The 22,067-nt window shown below is 41.5% G+C and overlaps 1 protein-coding gene across 2 annotated transcripts; it reads left to right on the forward strand.

Annotated features, from left to right (window-relative positions):
- The first annotated feature begins 35 nt into the window (after positions 1–35).
- Positions 36–20,447, forward strand: LOC101859585 (PHD finger protein 12). Of its 2 annotated transcripts, none has more exons than XM_005104246.3 (17): positions 36–101; positions 253–475; positions 3,191–3,378; positions 4,070–4,145; positions 5,110–5,305; positions 6,593–6,707; positions 9,650–9,782; positions 10,615–10,785; positions 11,060–11,203; positions 11,770–12,540; positions 13,039–13,219; positions 13,859–13,993; positions 15,313–15,516; positions 16,076–16,171; positions 16,917–16,999; positions 18,128–18,373; positions 18,869–20,447. In XM_005104246.3, the coding sequence occupies exons 2-17, from the start codon at positions 425–427 to the stop codon at positions 19,211–19,213; spliced, it is 3,135 nt and encodes a 1,044-aa protein (XP_005104303.1). In that variant the 5' UTR covers positions 36–101; positions 253–424; the 3' UTR covers positions 19,214–20,447. The 2 variants fall into 2 exon arrangements, with proteins under 2 accessions (XP_005104303.1, XP_005104302.1); XM_005104245.3 differs by having other exon boundaries at positions 57–111.
- The last annotated feature ends 1,620 nt before the right edge of the window (positions 20,448–22,067 follow it).

Consider the following 22,067-nt stretch of genomic DNA (forward strand, 5'->3'; position numbering starts at 1 on the left):
GAAGGTAACATCAACAATCACAATGCGTCTGCGCACCAAAAGATAACCCGTATGCACGCATGCGCAGTCGAACGTCCGACATTTTGCGCCAAGTTTTCACGGTAACTGGAAGTAAATACATTTTATTTTTGCTTTATAAATATGATTGCATCAATGAAATATGCATTGAATATTATGAAATGAAAGATCACTTTATGGAAATCATTTTTTAATAGGTTTGCATCTTATATTTATTTCTTGCAATTTTTGCAGGGCTGTGGAAAGTGGATCTTGTACGGAGCAGGTTGGTCGGGGAGAAAAACATTGTCATTTCCTCCATGGAGATGACGGATTATTCCATCGACGCACATGCCTGAGCATCGGAAGAAGGATTCCAGTTATTCATAATTGATGACTTGGCTGTAATTTGTCGCCTTGAAGCACCATGTCGAATGCAGAATTATGGGACTTGGATACCAGTGGGGGTATCATGGAGGTATGGTGCTAGCGGTTGCCGTTATTTTGTGGTAAAAGCAGCTGCACTGGCACTGCTGCTGACTGCTGTGCTTCCCGAGGTCTCTACTTTCGTCAATCTTTCCCCAGCCTTACATGATCTAATTCATTTGGGTCTTTTGCTGTATGACTATTGTATGTCTTGTCTTCGCTTTACCATTTTGGTTGTTACATTAACATTAGTGATTATCAAGTGCCTTTCACGGTTTGGGGGGAAACCAGTTGGTAAAATTAAAAAGGCAAGGTTCACTTTCAATACTTTATATCACTTGGGCTTGGAGGGATGTGGCTGGCATAATTGGGCTTGGGAAGGAATTCAGTAATGCCGCCTCTATTCTCACCCCGGGTAAGAATAGCGCAGGCGAGCCTTTTGGCTATTCTCTCCCGGGTGTGCCCTCACCGGTATACTATAAGGCTAACCAGTGTCAGTGTAGCGTTCACAGGCCATGAACAAACGTTCCAGCGCTTTTGTGTTGAAAGCGTGCAATTTTGTCTGTGGGCAGTGAGAGAGAAAGAGGGGGGGGGGAAGAGAGAGAGGAATAGCGCGAGAACTTCCTGGAAAAACAAAATGGCGACCCGCGTAGTTTGGCTTGATTCGAAAAGTGAAAAATAGCATCTTTGTAGATGACCAGATTTGTTTACTTTTGAAAATGGCTATTCTCACCCACCCGGAAGTTCTCGCAAGATCAACTCCTCCCCTCTTCTCTCTCTCTCTGTCTCTTTCTGAATACTGTCTATCGGTGTGGACGATCAAATTGACCAAAACAAAGTTAAAAAATGATGTTAAAACACAAAAGTAAATTAATTTGGTTGTCTACAAAGATGCTACGGCTATTTAACTTTTCGAATCGAGCCGAACTACGCGGGTCGCCATTTTGTTTTGCCCGGAAATTCTCGCGCTACTCCTCTCTCTCTTTCTCTCTCTCTCTCCACTGCCCACAGACAAAATTGTACGCTTTTAGTAGGCTACAGTTGTAATGGAACGTTTGTTCACGGCACAGAATTCTACAATTTTTCTGTTATCATAGTGTAGAATTCTGTGGTTTTTGGTGAACACGCACCGGGTGAGAATAACCACAAGACTCGCCTGCACTATTCTCACTCCGGGTGAGAATAGAGGTGGCCTTTACTTTTTGGTCGTCATTATTCGGACTCGAGTCCGAATAACATTTTTTCATATTCGGACACAGTCTGGAAAAAAGGAAGTGTCTTCGTTCTATAGATCTAACGTTCAGTGCTTCCAATTTTCCGCAATTTTTTAGTTTCCCCCACACTTTATCTGCCGATCTGATGCCCACCGCCTCATTGATACGCTCCCCCCCAGCCCCCATGTTTCCCACTTTCTTTGTGGTAGAAAAAGGTAAAATTGAAGATTAGCAGATCACCTGGCACCTGCATATTATGAGCTGTGTAAAAAAAAAGATCGATTCGTTCAAATACACAAGCCTGTGTCATCTTGATTGTTTTACCAAGAAAAAGTTGTGTTGCTGTGTAGAGCCGAGCATACGGCAACTTTTGATTCCATAGACCAGCGCACAATTCATTACGTAGATTTACGTCAAGAATAGCTTATTATTGTAATGATCAGTTGCCGGGGGGGAGGGGAGACTGACGCGTATGCGACGTTCAACGCCCGGACCGATAGTGCCCCCCCCCCTCCCCGACACGCACACACAGCCACACGTGTGCAGGCGCCCATCCGACCCCGACATGCTAACAAGCCATCTTTAATTACTTCTGATGACCTCTTGATAAAAAAACATTTATTAGAAACGCTATAACTTTTCAGGCCGGCCTCAAATTCATCATAAGATAAAAACTCGGCTCCTGCACAATTTAACGCCATTTTGCCCGAAGTGATCCCGGTCTCTACCCAGCCTGAGGCGAGTCACGAGTGAGGCAGGACAGGAAGCCGGAGTCACGAGTCACAGGAAGTCGGCAGTGATGTCATGCTGGACAAGAATCAGAGTCCGAATAACCTTTTTTTTATTTGGTCTCGAGTCCGAATAGTCACTTCGTTACTTTATAGCTATAACATCATTTTTTTTCTTTGTTTTTGTCAATTTGATCATCCACACGGATAGAGAGTATTCAGAAATGAGGAAAAACTGGTGTTGTTTCACACCGGGTGAGAATAGCTAACGCTGGCAGTCTCACGCGGGATGAGAATAGCCACTTCCATTCAGTAACGAGCGACCATGAAACAAAAGTAGAATTACAGGGTTAGGATAAGGGGTTGGGCCAGGGTTAGGTCTCCTCTATATTGTTTTTGTTGGTGGTCGCTCATTGGGGAAATCCTTCCATCACTTGACTTGCTGATGAACTGTTGCTGATCTCACTGCCATTTTATATTTATTTAGAATCTATAAGATTAGATCTTGTTTCATTTGGATTGCTTTTCCTGGTACCTGATTAGGTTTTATTAAGATAAAAAGAGCTCAGTATTGGTTGTGTGAAAGTGTTGAAAGCATTGTAATTGACCTCCAAATAACTAAAAAAATAAGAATGGTCACTACTGCCACGAATGGGTATAAATTTGTCTCCACAGTAGTTACTCTGCTTTCCTTGATTAGTTGCTGTTACACGCAGAAGGGGACCTTTTACACTTGAGCATGAAAATTTGAGGGACAAAGATGTCGGATGATCGTCAACCTTTTTCGTCGCAATGTTAAATATTTCTGGAAAATTATATTCACAGCAAATCCAGATGCTTGTTGCTCCGCCAGTCAGTGCAGATGCCTTGAGGAGATCTCGTCGTAGAAGAGAGCGTGATGTGTACAGACGGCCCGGCCGTTCAGTCAACCATGACTGCTGTGATAGTTGTAAGGAAGGAGGGGATCTGATCTGCTGTGACAAATGTCCGGCTGCCTTTCACCTTCTCTGCCAGTAAGTTTGTCTGGTGGCTTTTGTTATGATTGGAGATGGTAAGACTTTAGGCGAGCATACAAGTTTTTCCATTTTGACAACCATGCCAATTGTCGAATTCAAACGCAAGTGTCAAGGAAAAGGTGTACACCCACTGTAGAAGATGCTTTCTTTGTTTACAATAATTTAGATAAAAACATTAGGGACTTTGTCCTAAAGCTAGTAGTCATGTAGTTCTCATATGTTTAGATTGAAGATTTTTGTGTTGTAAAGCATTTGATTTAAATCATCCTTGTAATAGACAAGCTCTGTTCTCAGTTCTGATCATACCTCTTTCTGACTGTTTTTGTTTGAGTGAATTTCTCAAAAAAGCTCCATTAGAAGAAAGCTGCTTTTGTGAGCTTTCATAACTATATATAATATATGTGAGAGTAAATCACTGGTGAAATAGAAGCTAATATTTTACAACTTTTGAACAACTTTCAGTTATATGTGGGAAGCAGACTTTACTTTTTGAAATCATACTTCTTTCACCAAATAGTGAATAAATACTTGTATGTATTTGTTCTTTAAAAAAAGAAAAAAAGGGTAGCCTTTGCTGGTGTAGTGTTCTTTATGAATGTTTATTTATATGTTCTTTTCTCAGTTGTCATCAGTGTGTACATCCCCCCACCCCCATTTACTAACTGTAATTTTGTGCAAATTATTGCAGTGATCCGCCCCTGACAGAGGAGGAACTGCCGACAGGTGAATGGTTGTGTCACAAATGTCGCATTGGACCACAAGAGGTAAGCATGAACACTTTTTATACATTATTGCCTCTACAGACATTTTCTCCCTATTTGTTTGTGTGGTTATATTCCTTGTATTATGAAATTTTTTATTGCGAAAATCGGTTCGTTGCTGGAAGAATGGTTCATCAGACAAAAGCTTTTTAATTTAAATTTTAAACTGGGATTTTTCTGTGTGTAAGTTGTATCTTTCATATATCGTGGGCTGCCAAGTAAACTTTGGAAAGTTATGCATTTCATATGTTAGAGGAGAGAGGCTTTCTTATAAAAATGAAGTTTATCCACCCAAAACGCTTCAAGAAAATCCGTTTTTTGGGGGGGGGTTTTTTGTTTCTCCTGTAAAATTTGAAAAACATGACTTGCCATAGTTTACCTGGCAGCTCTCGATATGACAAACACTTGTTGCATTCAGATATACTTGACATTGTGTCCTTATTCTTGTGGTACAATTGGTTTAGTATACTTAAGTTTTCTCCTGGATATTATCAGCTGTTCGCAGTAATGTGTACTTGGTTACTGTGAAGTTCTTTTTTCTGCTAATATTTTCATAATCTAATAATTTCTGGACTTTTGTGGTCTGTTGTTATTTTGCATTCGACTTGTTTGTGGCGGAAGGTTAGAGAGCGCCACTGATGGCTCCTACATCTTTTCTTTCACTGTGTTGTTTCTTTCCCTTTGTCTTTATGTTTTCACGCAGAAAATAGCTGTGGATGGTTGGCGGTTGCTCTGGTGTGGTCTGCTCCTTCTGTCCTATCAAACATCTATCGTCCTTATCTCTTCACCTTCTATTTTGTGTATGTTATTCTCTTGTAACACCTGTAATCTTCGGCACTTACATGACCTTATTTATTGTGTTGCAAGTGTCGTAAAACTCTTACTAAAACAAGAAAATAGCTGTTATTGTGTCAATGTGCTTTTCCTTACTCAAAGAAACAAAAAAAGGTCATTGTTGCTGTTTCAGACAAAAGATGATGACACAGAGAGCACTTCCAGCAAATCTTCAGTGCGGTCGAGTCGTGGGAAGAGAACGGCAGTCCAGGTGGAGCCTGAGGGGGAGTCGGAACATCCCCTCCGCACCTTGGTCAAAGCAGCCCGATTCATGAACCCCGTCCAGTTTGATGTGGGCAAAGAGATCTCTTGTAATAAACCTCTGCCAGGTGGGCCCTTTTTTTTTGTTGAGAGATGGGGTGTATGTTACTTAAATTTTTATCTCCTTCTCCCCTCTGCGGGAGATGGTGAAAGGGTAGATTGTGTGATATTATAGCATGCTGCTTGTAGCTTTTTTATTATGGTGTTGCGGTTTTTCGGTACATTCTTTTTTTTTTTAATATGCAGGTATGGTTCAAGTGTTGATTATTTTATGCACAAATTATCTCTTTTTCTTCACTAAGTTTATTTGTTGTATCAATAGTGGTGTTATGGTTACGGTCAGCTATGGTGTACATCAGTGTTTGACTGTGAGCCATGGTTGTTTTTGTTCCAGGGCACAGGGTAGTCTTTTTAGAAGAAAAGAGTCGGGTCATGTTCATAGCTGCCAACCAGTATGTAAAAGAAACATACTTAATGCGATTTTGAAGAATTGAGGACGGAAGTCTTTTTTTTTTTTTTGTCAGTAAATGCGAGCGCACCTGAAGTAAGGTCCCAGTTGTTGGCAGTTATTTTTGAACAATGGGGTGAAAAGGCCAAAAAATCGTACCTGGTCAAAAATATAGTTCTATTAGAAAACACAGGTTTAACTATTTCTTAATATAACATTGAGAGGATTTTATAATATTTTAAGTCTTAAATATTTCCTTATTTATTAGTTTTGTAACATTTGCTTCACCAAATGTTAAAAATGTACTAGAAATAGGGTTAACATTCTAAGGTTACTTTGATCACTTCTCGACACAAATTACCATTCAAACCCCATCACAATTTGTACCATAATTTTCAGCATTATCTCCCCTACACTGTCGAACCGAGTGTGCGTGAATACAATCTTTTAGCGACAGCATTCGTTGCACATCTATAACACGCCTGCTGACAAAACTACTCTCTAGATATTTGCACAATTTAAATATCGTGTTCAGCATAGAATTTGCTACAAAAGAGGCCTTTATTTCAACATCCATAATTTCCGACAACTGAAGTCTTTCTCCAGGCACACACACAAATATTTATTTGGTGATGCTGAAAAATATGAACTTTATACACTGGATTTGCGAGTACTAATGAGAAGGAAGCTTAAGTTTTTTTTAGAGATCTTTGTCAAACATCCTTGCAGGTCTGCCATGAATTGCTTGCATTAATTGAATACAGAAAAGTGTGTTGTGCGGGGGGTTGGAAGAGGGGGAGGGGTTTACTTGTCCAGTTCAGTGTGCACCATCTTGACCTGCTGCTTATCTAGTCTTGTTTTTTGGTATTGAAAAGTTGGCAGCTGTTCATTCTGGTACTGTTTACAGGGAGCAGCAAGAGATTGTATGGAAAAGCGGCGAGAAACCTGCCCAAGAAGCAAAGCCATGAGCTGGATAACGGCCTGGTTCCCCTGCCAGCGAAAGTTTGCTTTACTTGTAACAAGTAGGTATTGCAGTTTTGGCAACTTGTCCAAGAAGTAAAAGATTAGGGATGATTCTTGAGTCTGCTTTTGATGTCACATCTCCTCAATAGTCTTTCAATTAATTCATTTTCAGCATCTAGTTTGCCTTTTATTGTTATTTAAAAAAAAAAATTGAACAAGTTTTTCGATTTGTTCTGGAAAGGGTTTAAATTGTCACAGTGTAATTTTTAAAAAATTTGGTAGTGGGAACATGGGAGGGGGTGTTTAAATACCTGTAAAGTTGGTCTCTTTGTCACAGCAAATGTTTATTACAAAGTGGCTATGCTCATAAGCAAGTTGGTTCAACTTCTTGATAGTTACATTAAACAACAGTTTATTTGTAGAAATCCATGGCTTTTGGGGCCCTGGAAAGTTTTCCTACCATATAGTCATTTTTCTCCCCGTATCTCTGCTACCTATACACAGTGCTTCCAGTCTTCCGTAATTTGCGGATTTCGGAAAATGGAAAAATTTCCGTAAAAAGTCGTGCTAAAAAGATGTTTAATTTTGAAAAATTTCCGTAATTACTAATAGTCAACAATAGCCAACCCATGCCGGAAGTGCTCTTTTATTTGAAGGTGTAGACAGTGTCTTTCACTTTCTAAAGCACAAGAAGCAGTGCACCAGCACAGTAAACCAGATGTGGTTTGATAGATCTGTGGCCTGCCAAAAAAAAAGAAAATTCTAAAGAGAGCTTGATTTTTTTTTTTTTTTAAAGACTTGTTTTTTTGCAAATATTGCGGATTTAAGTTGAATATAAGCTGTCAAGTTATTTAGATCTAGCTGTTATACTATTATAACGATTCTACACATTATCGTCATGGTGCAAACCAACACACAAGCAGAAAAAAGTTGAACATTAACTGTCAAGTTTTATAGATCTAGCTGTTATACTACTGTTATGATGTGCAGTATGGGTACAAGGGAGAAAGCATAGCCTTGGATTTATATATGGATTAACACGTAAGCAGAAAATTATGTGCAAGGTAATCTCGTTTTTTTCTAACTTGTAAATGTTCTTGTTAAATTTAGGCTTGAATAGCCAGAAATGACATACTTAGGATGCCCTGAAATAATAAAAAAATCTCAAACATCTCGGAAAATGACATCAATTGCTGGAAGCTCCTTATACAGTGCAGCAATCTACCCAAACCTTTTGGCTGAACTTTGATGACAAGTATGTATTTTCTCAATTGGAATGTGCTAATCAGCCTTTTTCTAGACACATTAGTTAGCAATGCCAATGAAAATTAAATTTTTTGCTTTGGCCCTTTTTTATTTGGTAATTTGAACGTTTTCAATTCTAAGAATTATGCTTTTGAATTTTAAGAATCGGTTCATAAATAAAAAAAAGTAATGATGAGGTTGTAAAGTTTGGCAAAATATGGATGAACCACATATATATATATAAGAAAATACTCCTAAAAGTGTACCACGCAGTAGCAGATTGTGTAAGAAAATCGACGGTATCTCAGTAATTAATTGGAGTTAGAATCTTCGCTTCCCATTGTGTTTTTGGGTGGAGAAATCATTTTTGCAGTCAGATTTACAAACCATTTTGTAGTTATTTTGTTATAATTAAAATTTTGGTGTATATATTTCGATTTTGCGAGAAAGGGGTTTCGGGATAAGGGGATTTTATTTATAGCATCGTATCGCAACATGGCAACTTTAAGAATGTTTGCAGCGTGACTAAATAATAGCAAAGCTTTCTTTGATGACTTTAGACCATGCCAACCTTATAATGTAAGTTAAGTCAATCAAGCATGCTGTTCAATTAAAACTCCCCCCCCCCTCCCCCCCCCCCGAGACACGCAACACTTCGAGGCTTCTCGCCTCGGAATACCCCCATTACAATGTTACAGGGGAACAGAAAAACAACGGGATGCGCGTGCGCGCCTTTACCTATTTCAAGTGACCAATGAACGGGCTCGGAATAGTCATGCGGGGGTTTGTAGGTCACATACATTTGCTGAGGGAGTGAGGGGAAAATGGCCGGTCTCCGTGTGAAGCCGCTGTGGACAGGGGGGTAGTGGTACATTTATGATAAATTCTAAACAACTACTTGACACAGAAGATTAAAATTTGAGCACACTACAGAGGAAAGATAGGTCTTATACCTTCTCGACGTTGAATATCAAGTTCCTTATAGTTTTCGGTGTACCCGATATAAAAGTGTTTTCGACACCAAAAGTTTAGGTTAATTTATATGTACGATTTTCGACGCTTCATATCATTAGTTTGCCCTATTTTGTGATTGGTTGCCAAGTTTCATTCACATTGATCCAGAGATAGCGCAGAACGAGCTCGAGAAAGTTAGTCACTTGCGCTCTGACCTGGTCCAAAAATTCATCTGAAAACGGGGACCAAAATTTCGCTGCAAGCGGAAGCCCGATTGGTATTGCTACATTAGTTAAATTTCCCTTTCCGGCACTTTTTTTTAAAAAGCACTGATTTGAAAACAAATTTTTGTCACCAAATATGGGTCTTTGGATATGGAGTTGGATTTTTCACTCGGTCACGATTGTTTTGTCTTTTTAAAAAAAAAAAATGTTTCCTGTTGGGAAGAGGGTGACCATAAGAAACAAGTACATGTGCTATGTTGTTGTTTGTTCTGAGTTCTCAGAATATGTAGATACTTGGAACAAAAAGTCTATTGTCTTGGCATGTGGATGAATGACGATGTGACATCTTGTAATGGTGAAGCGGGTGGTCAGAAGGTGTTACAAGTAGGTCCTTTATTTTTCTTTCATTTTGTTGTTCATGGCTCTGTCTGTCTTACTTTTTAACCTGCACTAAATGATCATTGTTGTGTTATACTGCACTAAATGATCATTGTTGTGTTATGTGCTTCTCTTTACTCAAATAAGCAATGAAGGTGATGTTTGCCCACTGACTTTGTTTCTCTTTTTTTCTTTCTTAGGAGCTGCCGGATAGCACCACTGATCCAGTGTGACTTCTGTCCTCTCTTGTTTCACTTGGACTGCCTGAACCCTCCCCTCACCTCACTGCCCACTGGACGATGGATGTGCCCGAATCATGTGGAACATTTCCTGGTGGGTTTTGTTGTTGAAAATGTTTGCTGCTACCTGCCACTTTATTATGGATTTTGTTAGGGGGGGGGGGGGTGAAGTTGTCTTTGTACTGAAACAATTTCAGAGTTAACTGGGGTTTTTTTGTGGTCTCGCGAGTTAAATTGTGCTTCTTCCCCTAAAACTTGAATTAGTTTTTTTACCTCTTGGAATCAATTTCTGAGCCGTTGGTGGTGATGTTATAACATGTTATAAATAATCAAAACACTGTAGTAAATCTTAGTAAATATAATCCCAAACTATAGTCTATCACTTGATGTAACTGCATTAATTAAAGAGGATTTTTTGGGGGGATAAATGGTTTCCTAGCCTTACAGTCATGGGGAAGGTTGTTTAGAAAGGCAAACGTTGAATGCTATGCGGAACTAACCTACCATCTACATTTGTTGTATTCTTTGCTGTGGTTGGAGGGTGTTCTGGTGTGGTTTGCTCCTTCTTTCCTATCAAACATCTATCGTCCTTATTTCCCCTTCTTCTTTTTTATGTTTGTTACTCTCTTGTAACACCTCTAATCGTCTGGTGCTCATATGACCGTATGCAGTTGGGAGTGCCATAAAACCTTTACTAAAAAAAGCTGTATTCACTAACAAGAAAGCTAGAAATGTTTGTGCTTTGAACTCCTTCAGAATATTTTTGTTTGAGCTGAAGTACACTATTTGTCAACAAAAAACATGTTTTTCAACATTTGCTGTTAGACACAGTCTTACTAGTGGATCTAGGTCCATATGTCTGTGAAGTCAGTGGAAAACAAGTTTCCCCAATGTTGATCCCATTCTCTATAATATGTCTACTACAGGATTCCCATTTACTGAGGAGCCAGAGCCTGACAGAGAGATTACGGCTGTGGGACCGGTACTCGGGGTTAGTGGACAGTCACACTGTCAAGGTGGACTTCCTCAATAAGGTTCACCGCAAAGATCCCATGTTCAGACTCAAGAGGAAACTGCCGGCACGGCCAACCATAAGCGTAAGTTTTTTCTTAGTTTTTTTTTTTTCAGCCACATTACATATTTAAAGATACTGATAAATTTTACAGTAACTGTTGAATTTCATTAGTTTTGGTAAAGAAAGATTGCCTCTAAGATTAGCAGGCAAATACCCGGGGAACCCCCATCCCCCCCAAATCAGGAAAACTGTCTTGTTAGCAGTAAGCCCCTTGTTGTACATGCTTCTCTGCTGTGAAACCACCACCCCCAAGTTCCTGCGTTATTTCTGAAAAATGTCCTTTTGTCTTTCTCCAGGTGCCTCCAGCCATCAAACACTTCTACGAGAACCCAGCCCCTCTTTTACCAGACCCCTTCAGGGGACCGCCTCCTGCTACTGCTGCACACGAGTTGCCGGGGGCCAGGGGAACCTATGCAGCCACCTTAGATGAACAAGAAGAGGTAAAGGGAACATTTTCCAGTTGTTTTGAAATCTTATGTACTTAGTTTGAACCCAATCTTTTTATCCCCCCCCCCCACACACACACTCCCCCCCCCTCTCTCTCTCTCTCTCTCTTTCTCTCTCTCTCTCTCCCCCCCCCCCTCATTGCATTTAGGGTGTGTGAGGGCTAGATACCCATCCTGAGAAGTGACCAGGTGTGTGGATATGGACTATTCCTGTGGGGAAATTTGGTTATGGTGGTGAATGTGCTGTAACAATGCAGGCATAAAATAATTCAACGGTCACATTCAATGTCATACTTTTTCAGATATTTGTACAAGTGTTCCATTTCTAGTTGCCACAGTGCAATGCCACGGTTTGTATACAGTATTGGATTGCATTTGAATCTGCTCTGGCTCTTCCCTTTTTGTAGATCTAGTTCTCCTTGACGGAGAATCGTTTTTCAAAGGCCTCTTCTGTAACTGGGCAAAATGGTTTTGGTATTGAATGTCTTTTCAGCTTTACAATTTACTGGTAGATGCGTACTTGCACACCCTTTCAACAGAATTTATGTGTCTGTTTTCAGTGGCTTTCAAGTGTGGTGTCCATGCAGTCCAGTGTGGCTAAATTCATGGCCCAGAGGCAGTTGCAGAAAACGTTTGATGGTCTCAAGTGTTCCGATTCTACTTTAGCGTCTCACAAACCTACGGCCTCTGTGGCGCCTGTTGTACAAAAAGACGCTGAATTGTGTGTGACTACCACGTCCTCATCCGTTCCCTCCGATATTTTCATGGAGTCTTCTAAATTATCCTCTTCCTCCTCATCATCTTCATCTTCATCATCATCGTCAACCAATACTGCGCACGAATCCCTCGACTGTGATAATAAGTTTCAGCAACAATGTTCAACGGCACTTGTTAACGGAGAGCTAAAGTCAAACTTTGGTGGACTAGCAGCAGACAGAAACAGTTGTGCACCAAACAGGACTGGAAATTCGTTTTCATTGTTGCACAACAGCACTGTTGGGAAAACGTATAACAATAACAATGGAGTAAGCAATAATTCAGTGGATGTTCCTGCCTTGAATGGAGACTTGGACATGTGTGATGTGGAGATGTTAGACAGTTTGGAGGAGAGGAAACACTCGGAGGCCCCGCCTCGGCCACGCAGCAATAGTGCGGACTCGGTTCCCTCCCCTTCTGGCAAGTCGGACTGGGCTCAGGGAGACCATGCGGATGTCATGGCAGTCAACGGCAACAGTGATGGCAGCAGCAGTAAGAGTATTGTCATCAACACTTTCAACAAGAACAATACTGTTGTCACCAAAGTCTTGCCGGGAATCTCTCAGACGGCGAAGGTGAGAATCTTTTTTTTTTGGGCATAGAGGGTGAAGATGGTTGAGTCTGGGTATATCTGTATCTGATTAGAAGGCATAGGTTGGATCTTGTGTGTTCTTGAGGCTAAGATTATACCTTGTTGTGGTTTGAGAAAGAAAGTTATCTGGTAGGTTAGCAGGTTTTACAATGTTGTGTCAGTGTGGGAGCTGTTTTGTCATGATCTACCCTTGCTAAATGTTGTTTCCTTTTGCATATATATTATTTCCTGTATCAAACCTACTGTTCTCAGATTCTCACTTCCAAGGTGCAACTGGTTTTTGTATGTGCTCCTGTATGTCTTTCTGTTGAAATGAGAGCTTGACGTGATTTTAGTTTCCTGTTCTCCTGTACACAGACAGTGTATTGCCTTGAGTATGAACATGGCTTTTCTCAGTGTGTAGCCACGCTCATGTATTTGCTTTACTCAGTGCTTGTTCACTAGTGACTCACCTTGTTTTCTTTGGTGATAATTTGATCAGGTAATATTGCCCGGCAGCAAGACAGTGGGCCACACTAACAGTGTCAACTTAGGCAGCAGCAGCAGCAACAACAACAGTCCCCAGCCCCAGCGACTCCTGGTTCAACCTTCTAAGGCAGCTTCTACCTCCAGCACCACCGTGGTGGGACCAAAAGTCATCACAGTGTCGGCCACTGCTCTAGGTCAGTGGAGTGGCTGGCTCCTTTCTTGCCACTTTGTTGTGAAAAGCATGTATTGAATCGTTTCCCTTATATGTTTGTTTAATATATTTTGTTGTTGTTAGTGTTTTATGGTGCTCGCAACTGCATAGGGTCATATGAGCGCGCGGGACACACTAAACATTTTCAGTTGGTAGGAAGTTTGGAATTTTTGCCCGGGTGGCAGCCGAAGCCTAATCCTATCAATTTTGGACTACCAAGGGATCTTTAACTTCCGCAACTTGCTCACAGGACCTCCGAGATTTTTCACCCTTGTCCGAGAAGGCTAGGTATAGATCTTTCCTACCAGAAGATCCGGAGTGTGGCTGAAAGACAGCAGTAAGAAGGAGCCATTTCTTCTTTTCTCTGTCTCTTTTGTCACTGTCTGTTAACCTTGCTTTTTTCCACCCACTGGTGGCTGTTATTGTGTCAATGTGCTTCCCTTTACTGAAACAAACAAGATGAACTGATATTTGGTATTCCTGGGTCTCATGAAATCGCTTGTTTTTTTAAAAATACAAAGAAGTAATCAGGCTTTAGGATTGTTAATCAGTAGAGACAAAATTTTGTCACGCCATATAAGACAGTGACTAAGTGAGCAATTGTTTTGATTCTCATTTTCAGGTCGATCAAACAGCAACAACAACAATAACGTGTCGGTTTCTTTTGGAAAGTCGGGTAATTCATCAGTCAGCAGTATTCTTCCTGCTGTTCAGAATCTTAACCAAGCTCTGCAGCAATGGATTTCTGAAGGGGCAGGTAGGTGGTCATGGAGTGAACTTGTTTTGTGTGTCCAGAGCTAGAGAAAAGATCAAGAAATATTTGTGTGTGTGTGGGAGGGGGGAGAGGGGATGGTGTTGTTTTTTGTGTTCAGAGCTTGGGAAAAGACCGGTGTTTTAGTGTATGTCTAGAGTTAGGGACAGATTAGTCAGTGATGTTGTGTGTGATTAGTCAGGAAAATATCAAGTGTTCTTGTGTGTATCATAGGGATGGGCAGGTACCGGTACCCGGTAACGGAACTCCCGGTTCTACCGAAGGAGGTGTCAGTACCGGCACCAGGCCTCCAGTACCAGCTCTGGGAAGGAGCCAACACCAACGGCTTTTTACCGGGCCATGGGAAATGTGCAGTGTGTAGGCCTAGGCTCAGACCGAAGGGCTAGAACCCAAATGGCCGCTGGATCGGAAAAGTAAAAGTAAAGTAGGCCTAGGCCTAGCAGCTGTGACGTAAGATGTATAACGCAACGGGTTACCTTGATACATAGCTTACATTCAAAATTGACACTCAAAACAGTTTGCTTAAAATTAAATATGGCTTCAAATCAGGTTTCACGCTAGCCACTTGGCTTATTTTGATACGCTGATTCCGAAAATAAAATTAATTTTTTGCGGCGATAATTATTTAAAAAATTCTGCATGCAAAGTTTAATTCCGCACGACAGCAAACTTCAAAGGTATTTTGCGTCACAGTTCACCTCTCCAATTGTTACTTGTGTGGGCGTGTGATTTTTTTAGGGGGCAGGGGGGATGATGCGGGCCGCGCTGATCGACGCGAGACACAGTCTGTGACATCACCTCCTGGTGTCACTCACACTGGCGGTGCCTAGAAAGTAGCGACACTGGGTTTCGCCAGTACCGCCCAGCACTAGTGAATCGGGGGTTTAAGAAAAGGTCAGCAAGTATTCTTGTGTGTATCAGGGGTTAGGGAAAAGATCGGCACGTGTTGTGTGTATCAAGGCAAGGGAAATCAAGGGCAATTATTGTTAACTAAAGAAATAATTATGAGGTTTGTGGTTTGAGAAAAATGAAGTCTGATGTGGACTGAGATGTGAGTCTGTGGAGTAGCAACCATTGTCCACACTGTAGTGTGATATGTTGAGTATCCACTGGTTCGGTCTTCTCTGGGTTCCAAACTCCTCAAATTAGGCATTGCTGATGTTTCAATGGGGCACTTGTAGGTCCATCTTCTTTTCTTTTTGTCTTACTCTTTTCTTGCACTCAGTGACAGTTGTTGTGTCCATGTGCTTCTGTTGACTCAAACGAACAGTCTTGACGCTTTCTTGGTGTTAATTTATCTGCAGATTTTGAGCTCACCAAGTTTGATGAGAAGCTGACCCAGCTGTTGGCCTGGCAGCGTCTGCAGCAGCTTTTACCCTCGTCCAAGTCCAGCTGCAGCCAGCTCCCGGCTGCCACCTCCAGCATGTCAAGCAGCAGCACGTCTGTCACCTCCTCCTCCAGCTCCTCAGGGAAGAAAGGACTTCTCAATGCATACCTGTCGCAGCAGAGTAAGTTGCCCGCCTCCCACGGGATAGGTTCCTACACCAGCTAGTAGGTTTGGCTGTCTTAGCTTTCTGCTTATTGTATCTTATGTTGGGAAATGTTCTCACTTATGGTACATATTGGTACTCACTTCCTCCTTTTGTGTGTGTTTGTTGCTCTCTTGTAACGCCTCTAATCTTTGACACGTATTCGACCTGATTGTGTTTCAAGTGCTGTAAAGCTCTCACTAAAACAACATACTTATTAAAATATACGTTATAAAAAGAATTAATTACCATACCTGTTTTTCTTTTTCAGTTTTGTATTGTTATTGATTTGACTATTTTAGGTGAGAAATTAACTTTGTAGCTGAGATGTGAGATCAAAAAAATGATGTACGGTGGAGTCCGCCTAAACTGAACAGGGTTAGTCTAAAAACGATGACAAACATTAAAGAAAATATTTTTTTTTTCCCTCTCTGTTGGAGCAATCTGTCTAAACCAAAAACAAGGCTAAACTGGAGAAAATTTGTCTATGTTGGGTTAGAGGCAGAAGTCCTTATGCAATGGGGGTTTTTTTCTTCAGGTAATGCTGAAGTTCGAGCAAGAGCTGTGTTATGTCCCCTGTCTGGCAAAGGTCAAGCCATTCCGATGCCGTACAGGTCTCTCAGTCTGGGCACAGGTTGGTACTGTTTTAGAACTTGTTGTGTGACAATAGGTGTGGGAAGTGATTCTTTTGTTTAGGCAGTGTGTGGTGTCGATGACATTGTGGTTAGGCTCTCGGACTCCTTGCGGCAAGGCGCTTTATAGGAATTTTCCTCACTGCACCCAGATGGGAATGGGTACCTGGCCCCAGACAGTGAAAAATCTTGTCAGTTTGCTAATGTTTTATTGCTGAATCAGCTTCTTGCATTGTAATTTTCCAAGGAAGCTGAGAATGTTTTTGAATGGGGTCTGCTGGTAAAGATACAGATTGTAAAGTGCATAGAGCTTACTGTTGAGCAGGGGTATGCGCTCTATAAATATTATTCTTATTATTATCATTACTATTATTACTTCTGTTAGTGGTTTTTCAGATCTCAGGGGCATAACTTTGTTCTCTCATAGTGCAGGCAATGCATATACTGTAATACAAACTACAGGAATCTGTGTTGACTTACAAATAGCAAAAGAAAAGTGTTCAATCACCTGGCCTATTGCGGTTGCTTTAGTTTACACTTTTCACCCGAAACTCTACTTATCTTTGTGTTTTTATGAAAGAGAAAACCCCTCCCGATAAAGTATATTTACTTTGTAGGATTTTTTAATGCAAAGTCTTCGTCATGGCCCCCTGTTGTTGTATTGCTATATTGACATCATGGCTAAATGATGCAACAAGCCATATATTCTGCTTTCATTGTGTTTAATGGTCTTTTTTTTTCTTCTAGGTGCAGATATGGATGTGTGTCTTAGTGAATTTGGCCACTGCAATTTTATTTCTGGCCATCATGCAACCATTTTCTATGATGAGGTGGGTGTCCATTTTAAAAATTGTTCTGTACTATTGTTTGGATGTGCTTTCAATTTCATGTTTTGTTCAGATGTATTGTTCCATAATGTTTCCACCCAAAAGATGCATAGTTTTCCTGAGGATGAACCGGTCGTGATAATGCAAACTCAGTCAGTCTTTGTGATGCTACATTTTTGTGTTGTCACTTGCTGAGAAATTCAGTCGCCCCTCGGGGTAGTGCCACTGACTGCAGTGTCTTTAGGCCATTCCCAAAGGGGGGACATTTCTCGTTCAAGCACAGTAGAATTGTAAATGGGCTGATTCATGTCACGCTCATAAATGTGTCTGATCTACAACAGGGAACTGCTGCCTTTTCTTTCCTAATCCTTACTATTGTCATTTTCCTCTACTTCTTTTGTATGTTTGTCACTCTCTTGTGACCTGCTATTTTTGGGGTGCCTTGATAGTCGAAGCAGACCTTTTGCTGTTGAAGCTAGAGAGGTGAGCAGAATAAGTCTTGATTCCCTGTAAAGACTTCTCTGTTGACACCCACCCCTTGGCGCTCATATGACCTTATGCAGTTGCGAGCGCCGTAAAACCCTCTACTATAAAAATAAAAAATAAAAAAATTCAGTTCTCAGTACCTTTGGTCTGAGTTATATTTGAGATGTACTGGACTGACCTGGTTCAATATGGTCAACTAAACATGGGTCCAACATTAATATCAGTTGCACAATAACATATTAACATGGGGTGAAGGTGGGTGGCCATTTACTTGTTTTATTTGTGACTATTTTTCTTCTTCCCTTTGAATTCTTTTCTTTGTTCCTTTCTTTCTGCCTGTCTTTCTTGCTTTTTCCATGGGCTAAATGTCTGTTTATGTCGATGTGACTTTTTTACCTATTTTTTTGTTTGTTAACCTAGCAGAAACTGATTGTGGATGGTTGGCGGGTGCTCTAGTGTGGTTTTCTCCTCCTTTCCTATCAGACATCTATAGAGCTTATCTCCCCCTCCTTTTTGTGCGTTTGTTGTTCATCTGTAACACCTTCTATATTCAGCACTTGTGTGACCTTGTGTTGCAAGTGCTGTTGAACTCTTACTTAAACAAACTGATTTGAGTCTATTCTAACGTTGTTGTGTGTGGTGTAGATGAGTCGTCACTTTGAGCTGCTCAACTACAGCGAGCATGGCACCACGGTGGACAACGTTCTCTACTCCTGTGACTTCTCGGACAAACCGGCCACCACCCCTCAACCCCTGCCTGTGGTGGCCGCTGTACGGGGCATCATCGGGGGCAAGGGGCGCTCTAAAGGCGGGGCCAAGTCACGCGCCGCCTGGACGCAGTCGGAGATCAGGGACACAGACAAGCTGAAAATGTCGGCCAAGGCTCAGGAAGTAAGTGGGCGCCTCTTGAAAATGTGACTTCTTCTAAAGCTCACTCTTTCTTATGAACTGTTTTTACTGTTTTAAAAATGAAGACTAGAAAGCACTGAGGTCGCGTACTGTTAAAAAGGAGTTCATCTGTTTGTCGTAGCTGTGTCTCTCTGTCGGGTGGTTGGAGGGCACCACTGGTATGTTCTACTTTTAAAATCTTCCATTGGATCTTTTTCTGTCTTGCTTTGTTCTTGCATGGGCGGTTGGTGGGTACTCTGGTGTGGTTTGTTCCTTCTTTTACATGGATTTACCTATCTTCCTTTTTTTTTTTTTACTTCTGTGTTAATCTCTAGAAACACCTCTAATCTTGAACACATATATGACTTCGTTGTGTTTCAAGCGATGTAAAAGTCTTACTAAAACTAAGATTAATTTGTTTGTACTAAATGGACTTATTGTGGTGATATGCTTCTTCCCACCCTTCACGTTACGACCATGTTCTTATCCCTCCCACAGGGGATCTGCGCCTGCAGCTGTAGGGGGAGCGGGTCCAGCCTGATTGGTGGGAGTGGGGCGGGCTGGGAGGGCACGGCCTTACTACACCACGGCAGCGCGGTCAAGGTGGGCTGTCTACAGTTTGTGTTCAGCATTGTGGACCAGGCCCCCGATCACCGGCTGGCTGGCAGTGGCCGTGACTTCTCTTCCTCCTCCCTGTCCGTCCATCACTCGGCCTCCTCGGCTATGTCTTCGTCTAGCGCGCGGTTCTCCTCCATGCCGCTTCTTTCCTCCTCCCAGTACCTGCACAACCAGCCCAGCACCTCCCTGCTCAAGACTCAGCTCCGGACCACCACTGCACCCTGACAAAAGGATGTCCCGAAACTTGGTGATGACACGTGTTGGGAGTCTTCTAGAGACACACAGCTCAGGTCCACACTTGCACCCTGGAGAAAGGATCTCCTGGAACTTGAAGATGACACGTGTTTGGGAATCTTCTAGATACAAGTGGCTTAGGTCCACACCCACACCACCGTGAAGAAAGACCAGAACCTCTCCACTGTCACCCAGGATCTTCCTGTTAGGATAGGAAATTTGTTGGGAGCTGCTCATGTTTACCACAGCTTGTTCGACTGATATCAGCCCCCCCCCCCAAGATTTACCCTGTACATAGAGGTGACTCGGATTGGTCAACTTGAAGGGACACAATTCAGATCCACCACCACCCCCCTGACGTCCTCACCATTGCCGATCAGTAGAGATGGCACAGCTTGGAAACTGTTAGAAGAGATATAGCAATATACACAGTGTGTGTTTCCCATGTTTTTGACACAGTGTTTGTTCCCTGCATACCAACACACTGTGTGTTCTCCATATTTTGACACATTGTGGGTTTCCCATGTTTTGACACACACACACACTATGTATTCCATGTGTTTCAACACACACACACACACTGATGTGCTCATATGACCTTATGCAGTTGCGAGCGCTGTAAAACTCTTACTAAAAGAACACACCCCGTGTGTTCCACGCGTTTTGACACACACAGTGTGTTCCTAGTGTTTTGACACACAGTCACATGTGTGTTCTCTCCTTAGTTGCCAGTTTGTCGGTTTCTTAGTATGAGAAGTGGGAGCTCATTAGTTTTTTTGTCTTGATGATCCGGCTGGTTCTGGGTCTTGTAATGTCAAAAATAATGCAGGCTCTTCCGTGTGTTTTGTGTAGTGCAGAGTGTGAGTGTGTATGTGATCACACAATACTGTTTCTTATAGGAACACTGCCACAAGTAGCCACAGTGTGATGATGATTTTCCAGCTGTGTTGCTTCTCCTTTTGATACGGGTGTGTGCGGGAGAGGGGGTTGGTTGGAAGGTGTGTATCTTTGAGTTTTTTTTCTTCACTTTGTATTGAATGATTTTGTGGTAATATTGTGTTTGGTTTATGTCGGGGGATTTTCTGCCAGGTTTGGTCTCATTGGCTCTAGCAGAAGCCACAAGTCATCTAATTTTTTATGTTGTTCAGTTTCACTTAAGAAATATTCTCCTCTATGGTTGCATTGGTCATCGTCGGACACTGATGGACAAACTTGTTATTATCATTGAAGTGAAAAGGAAAGTATTTCCAGGTTGTTGTGTAGAGGTCAGCCTTCCTTATTGTTGGGCATTATTATTTTGGTGGAATTTATTTCCACTTAGACTTCAGTTTTATCTGACCTGTTTTATGTTGCAAGTGCAGTAAAACTATTATTAAAACTAAACCGAAACTCTCCAAGAACTAGTCGGGGCAACTGTGACATTGAAGTCCCATTTTAACGGCTGTCACAAGTTTTGGAAAGTTTGAATATAATATAAACTTCTTTTTTTTAAATTGAGAGATAAAGTTAATAGTGTAAGAGGAGGGAAGGGCATATGGGTGTGAGGGTTACAGGGGTGGTAACTGTCTCTATGCTCTATTTGGGCTGGTGTTGATATTGGTTAAACACATTGTCAAAGGTACGTAGCAATTTCTTTGTGAAATAACTTTTTTTGTTGTTGTTTTGGGAGTTAAGGTACTCTTTGACATACGTCTTCCCTGTAACAACTTATCCGATTCTCTGTGTTTATGTTTGAGAATGTGAAAACCTGATAATAATCTTTGTTTTTTTCTCTTGGGTTCTGGCAGTTGTGATTCCTTTGTGCAAATCAAGAGAGTGTGTTTTGTGTAAATGTTTTGTTCCTTTGCACTATACGCTGTGTGTTAACTCCATGACCGGCAGCCTGTCCACTTGATTGTGGTGTTTACGGCCAGAATATGACCAGGGGATTACAGCAGGCTTTTGATTCTCTCACATGAAGAATGACTTGTCCAATGGTGGAGACAAGCAGTCTCGTGAGTGTATAATGCTCTCTTGATCTTACACTTTTGGATGCAGCTGCTTGAGCCGTTGCGTGGAAAACTTCACGAGCTGATTCTAATGTGCAGATGTGTCTGATCAAGCATCTTGGTCAATCTGCAGGGATGTCGTATCCTTTTTATCCAGGGTTGGCCCTGACAGGCAGGGTTGAAGCAGCTGTCCTCTTAAATGATGTAAATAGTGTTGATAGGGGCATAAAAGTCTAGTGACATTTTTTTAACACTACACTTCCCCCCTCTTAATGAAAACATTCTGGGAAAGCTGATGCTGTTCCAGTGTACTTAAAAAGTTGTCGAAGAAAGCCAAGAATGGTTAACGAGAGACGACTGATGACTGAGCATGTTGCTGTGATACCTGAGGGAGAAGCTTGTATGTTTGTATTCCACGCTTGTTGTGACAGTCTCTCCCTCTTTAGGCCAGTTCTTGTTGGAACATATCAATGCAGCCTCTTGTTTCTCACATTGGTTGTAGGTTTTTGGGTGAAATGTTGACCATTATGAGTGAAATGTTTTTGTCTACTTATTGTCTTTTTCTGACACAGGGTATGTTTGACTAAACTTGAGAACTTGGTGATTCCATCTCTTTGATTCTTTGCAGTAATATTTGTGGAGTTTATTTGTGTGTTGTTGGATGGTTAGCAGGTGCTCTGGTGTGGTTTGCTCCTTTTTTTCCCATCAAACATCTGTCGTCCCTATCCCGCCTTCTTTTCTTTATGTGTTACTCTTTGATAACACCTAATCTTCGGCACTTATGATGACTTAATTGTGTCACAAGTGCTGTAAAACTCCTGCTGAAACTCAAACAATAAGAAAGCAGGAGGAAGGTC

Source organism: Aplysia californica, unplaced genomic scaffold (assembly GCF_000002075.1).
Source record: "Aplysia californica isolate F4 #8 unplaced genomic scaffold, AplCal3.0 scaffold00411, whole genome shotgun sequence".
Lineage (NCBI taxonomy): Eukaryota > Metazoa > Mollusca > Gastropoda > Aplysiida > Aplysiidae > Aplysia > Aplysia californica.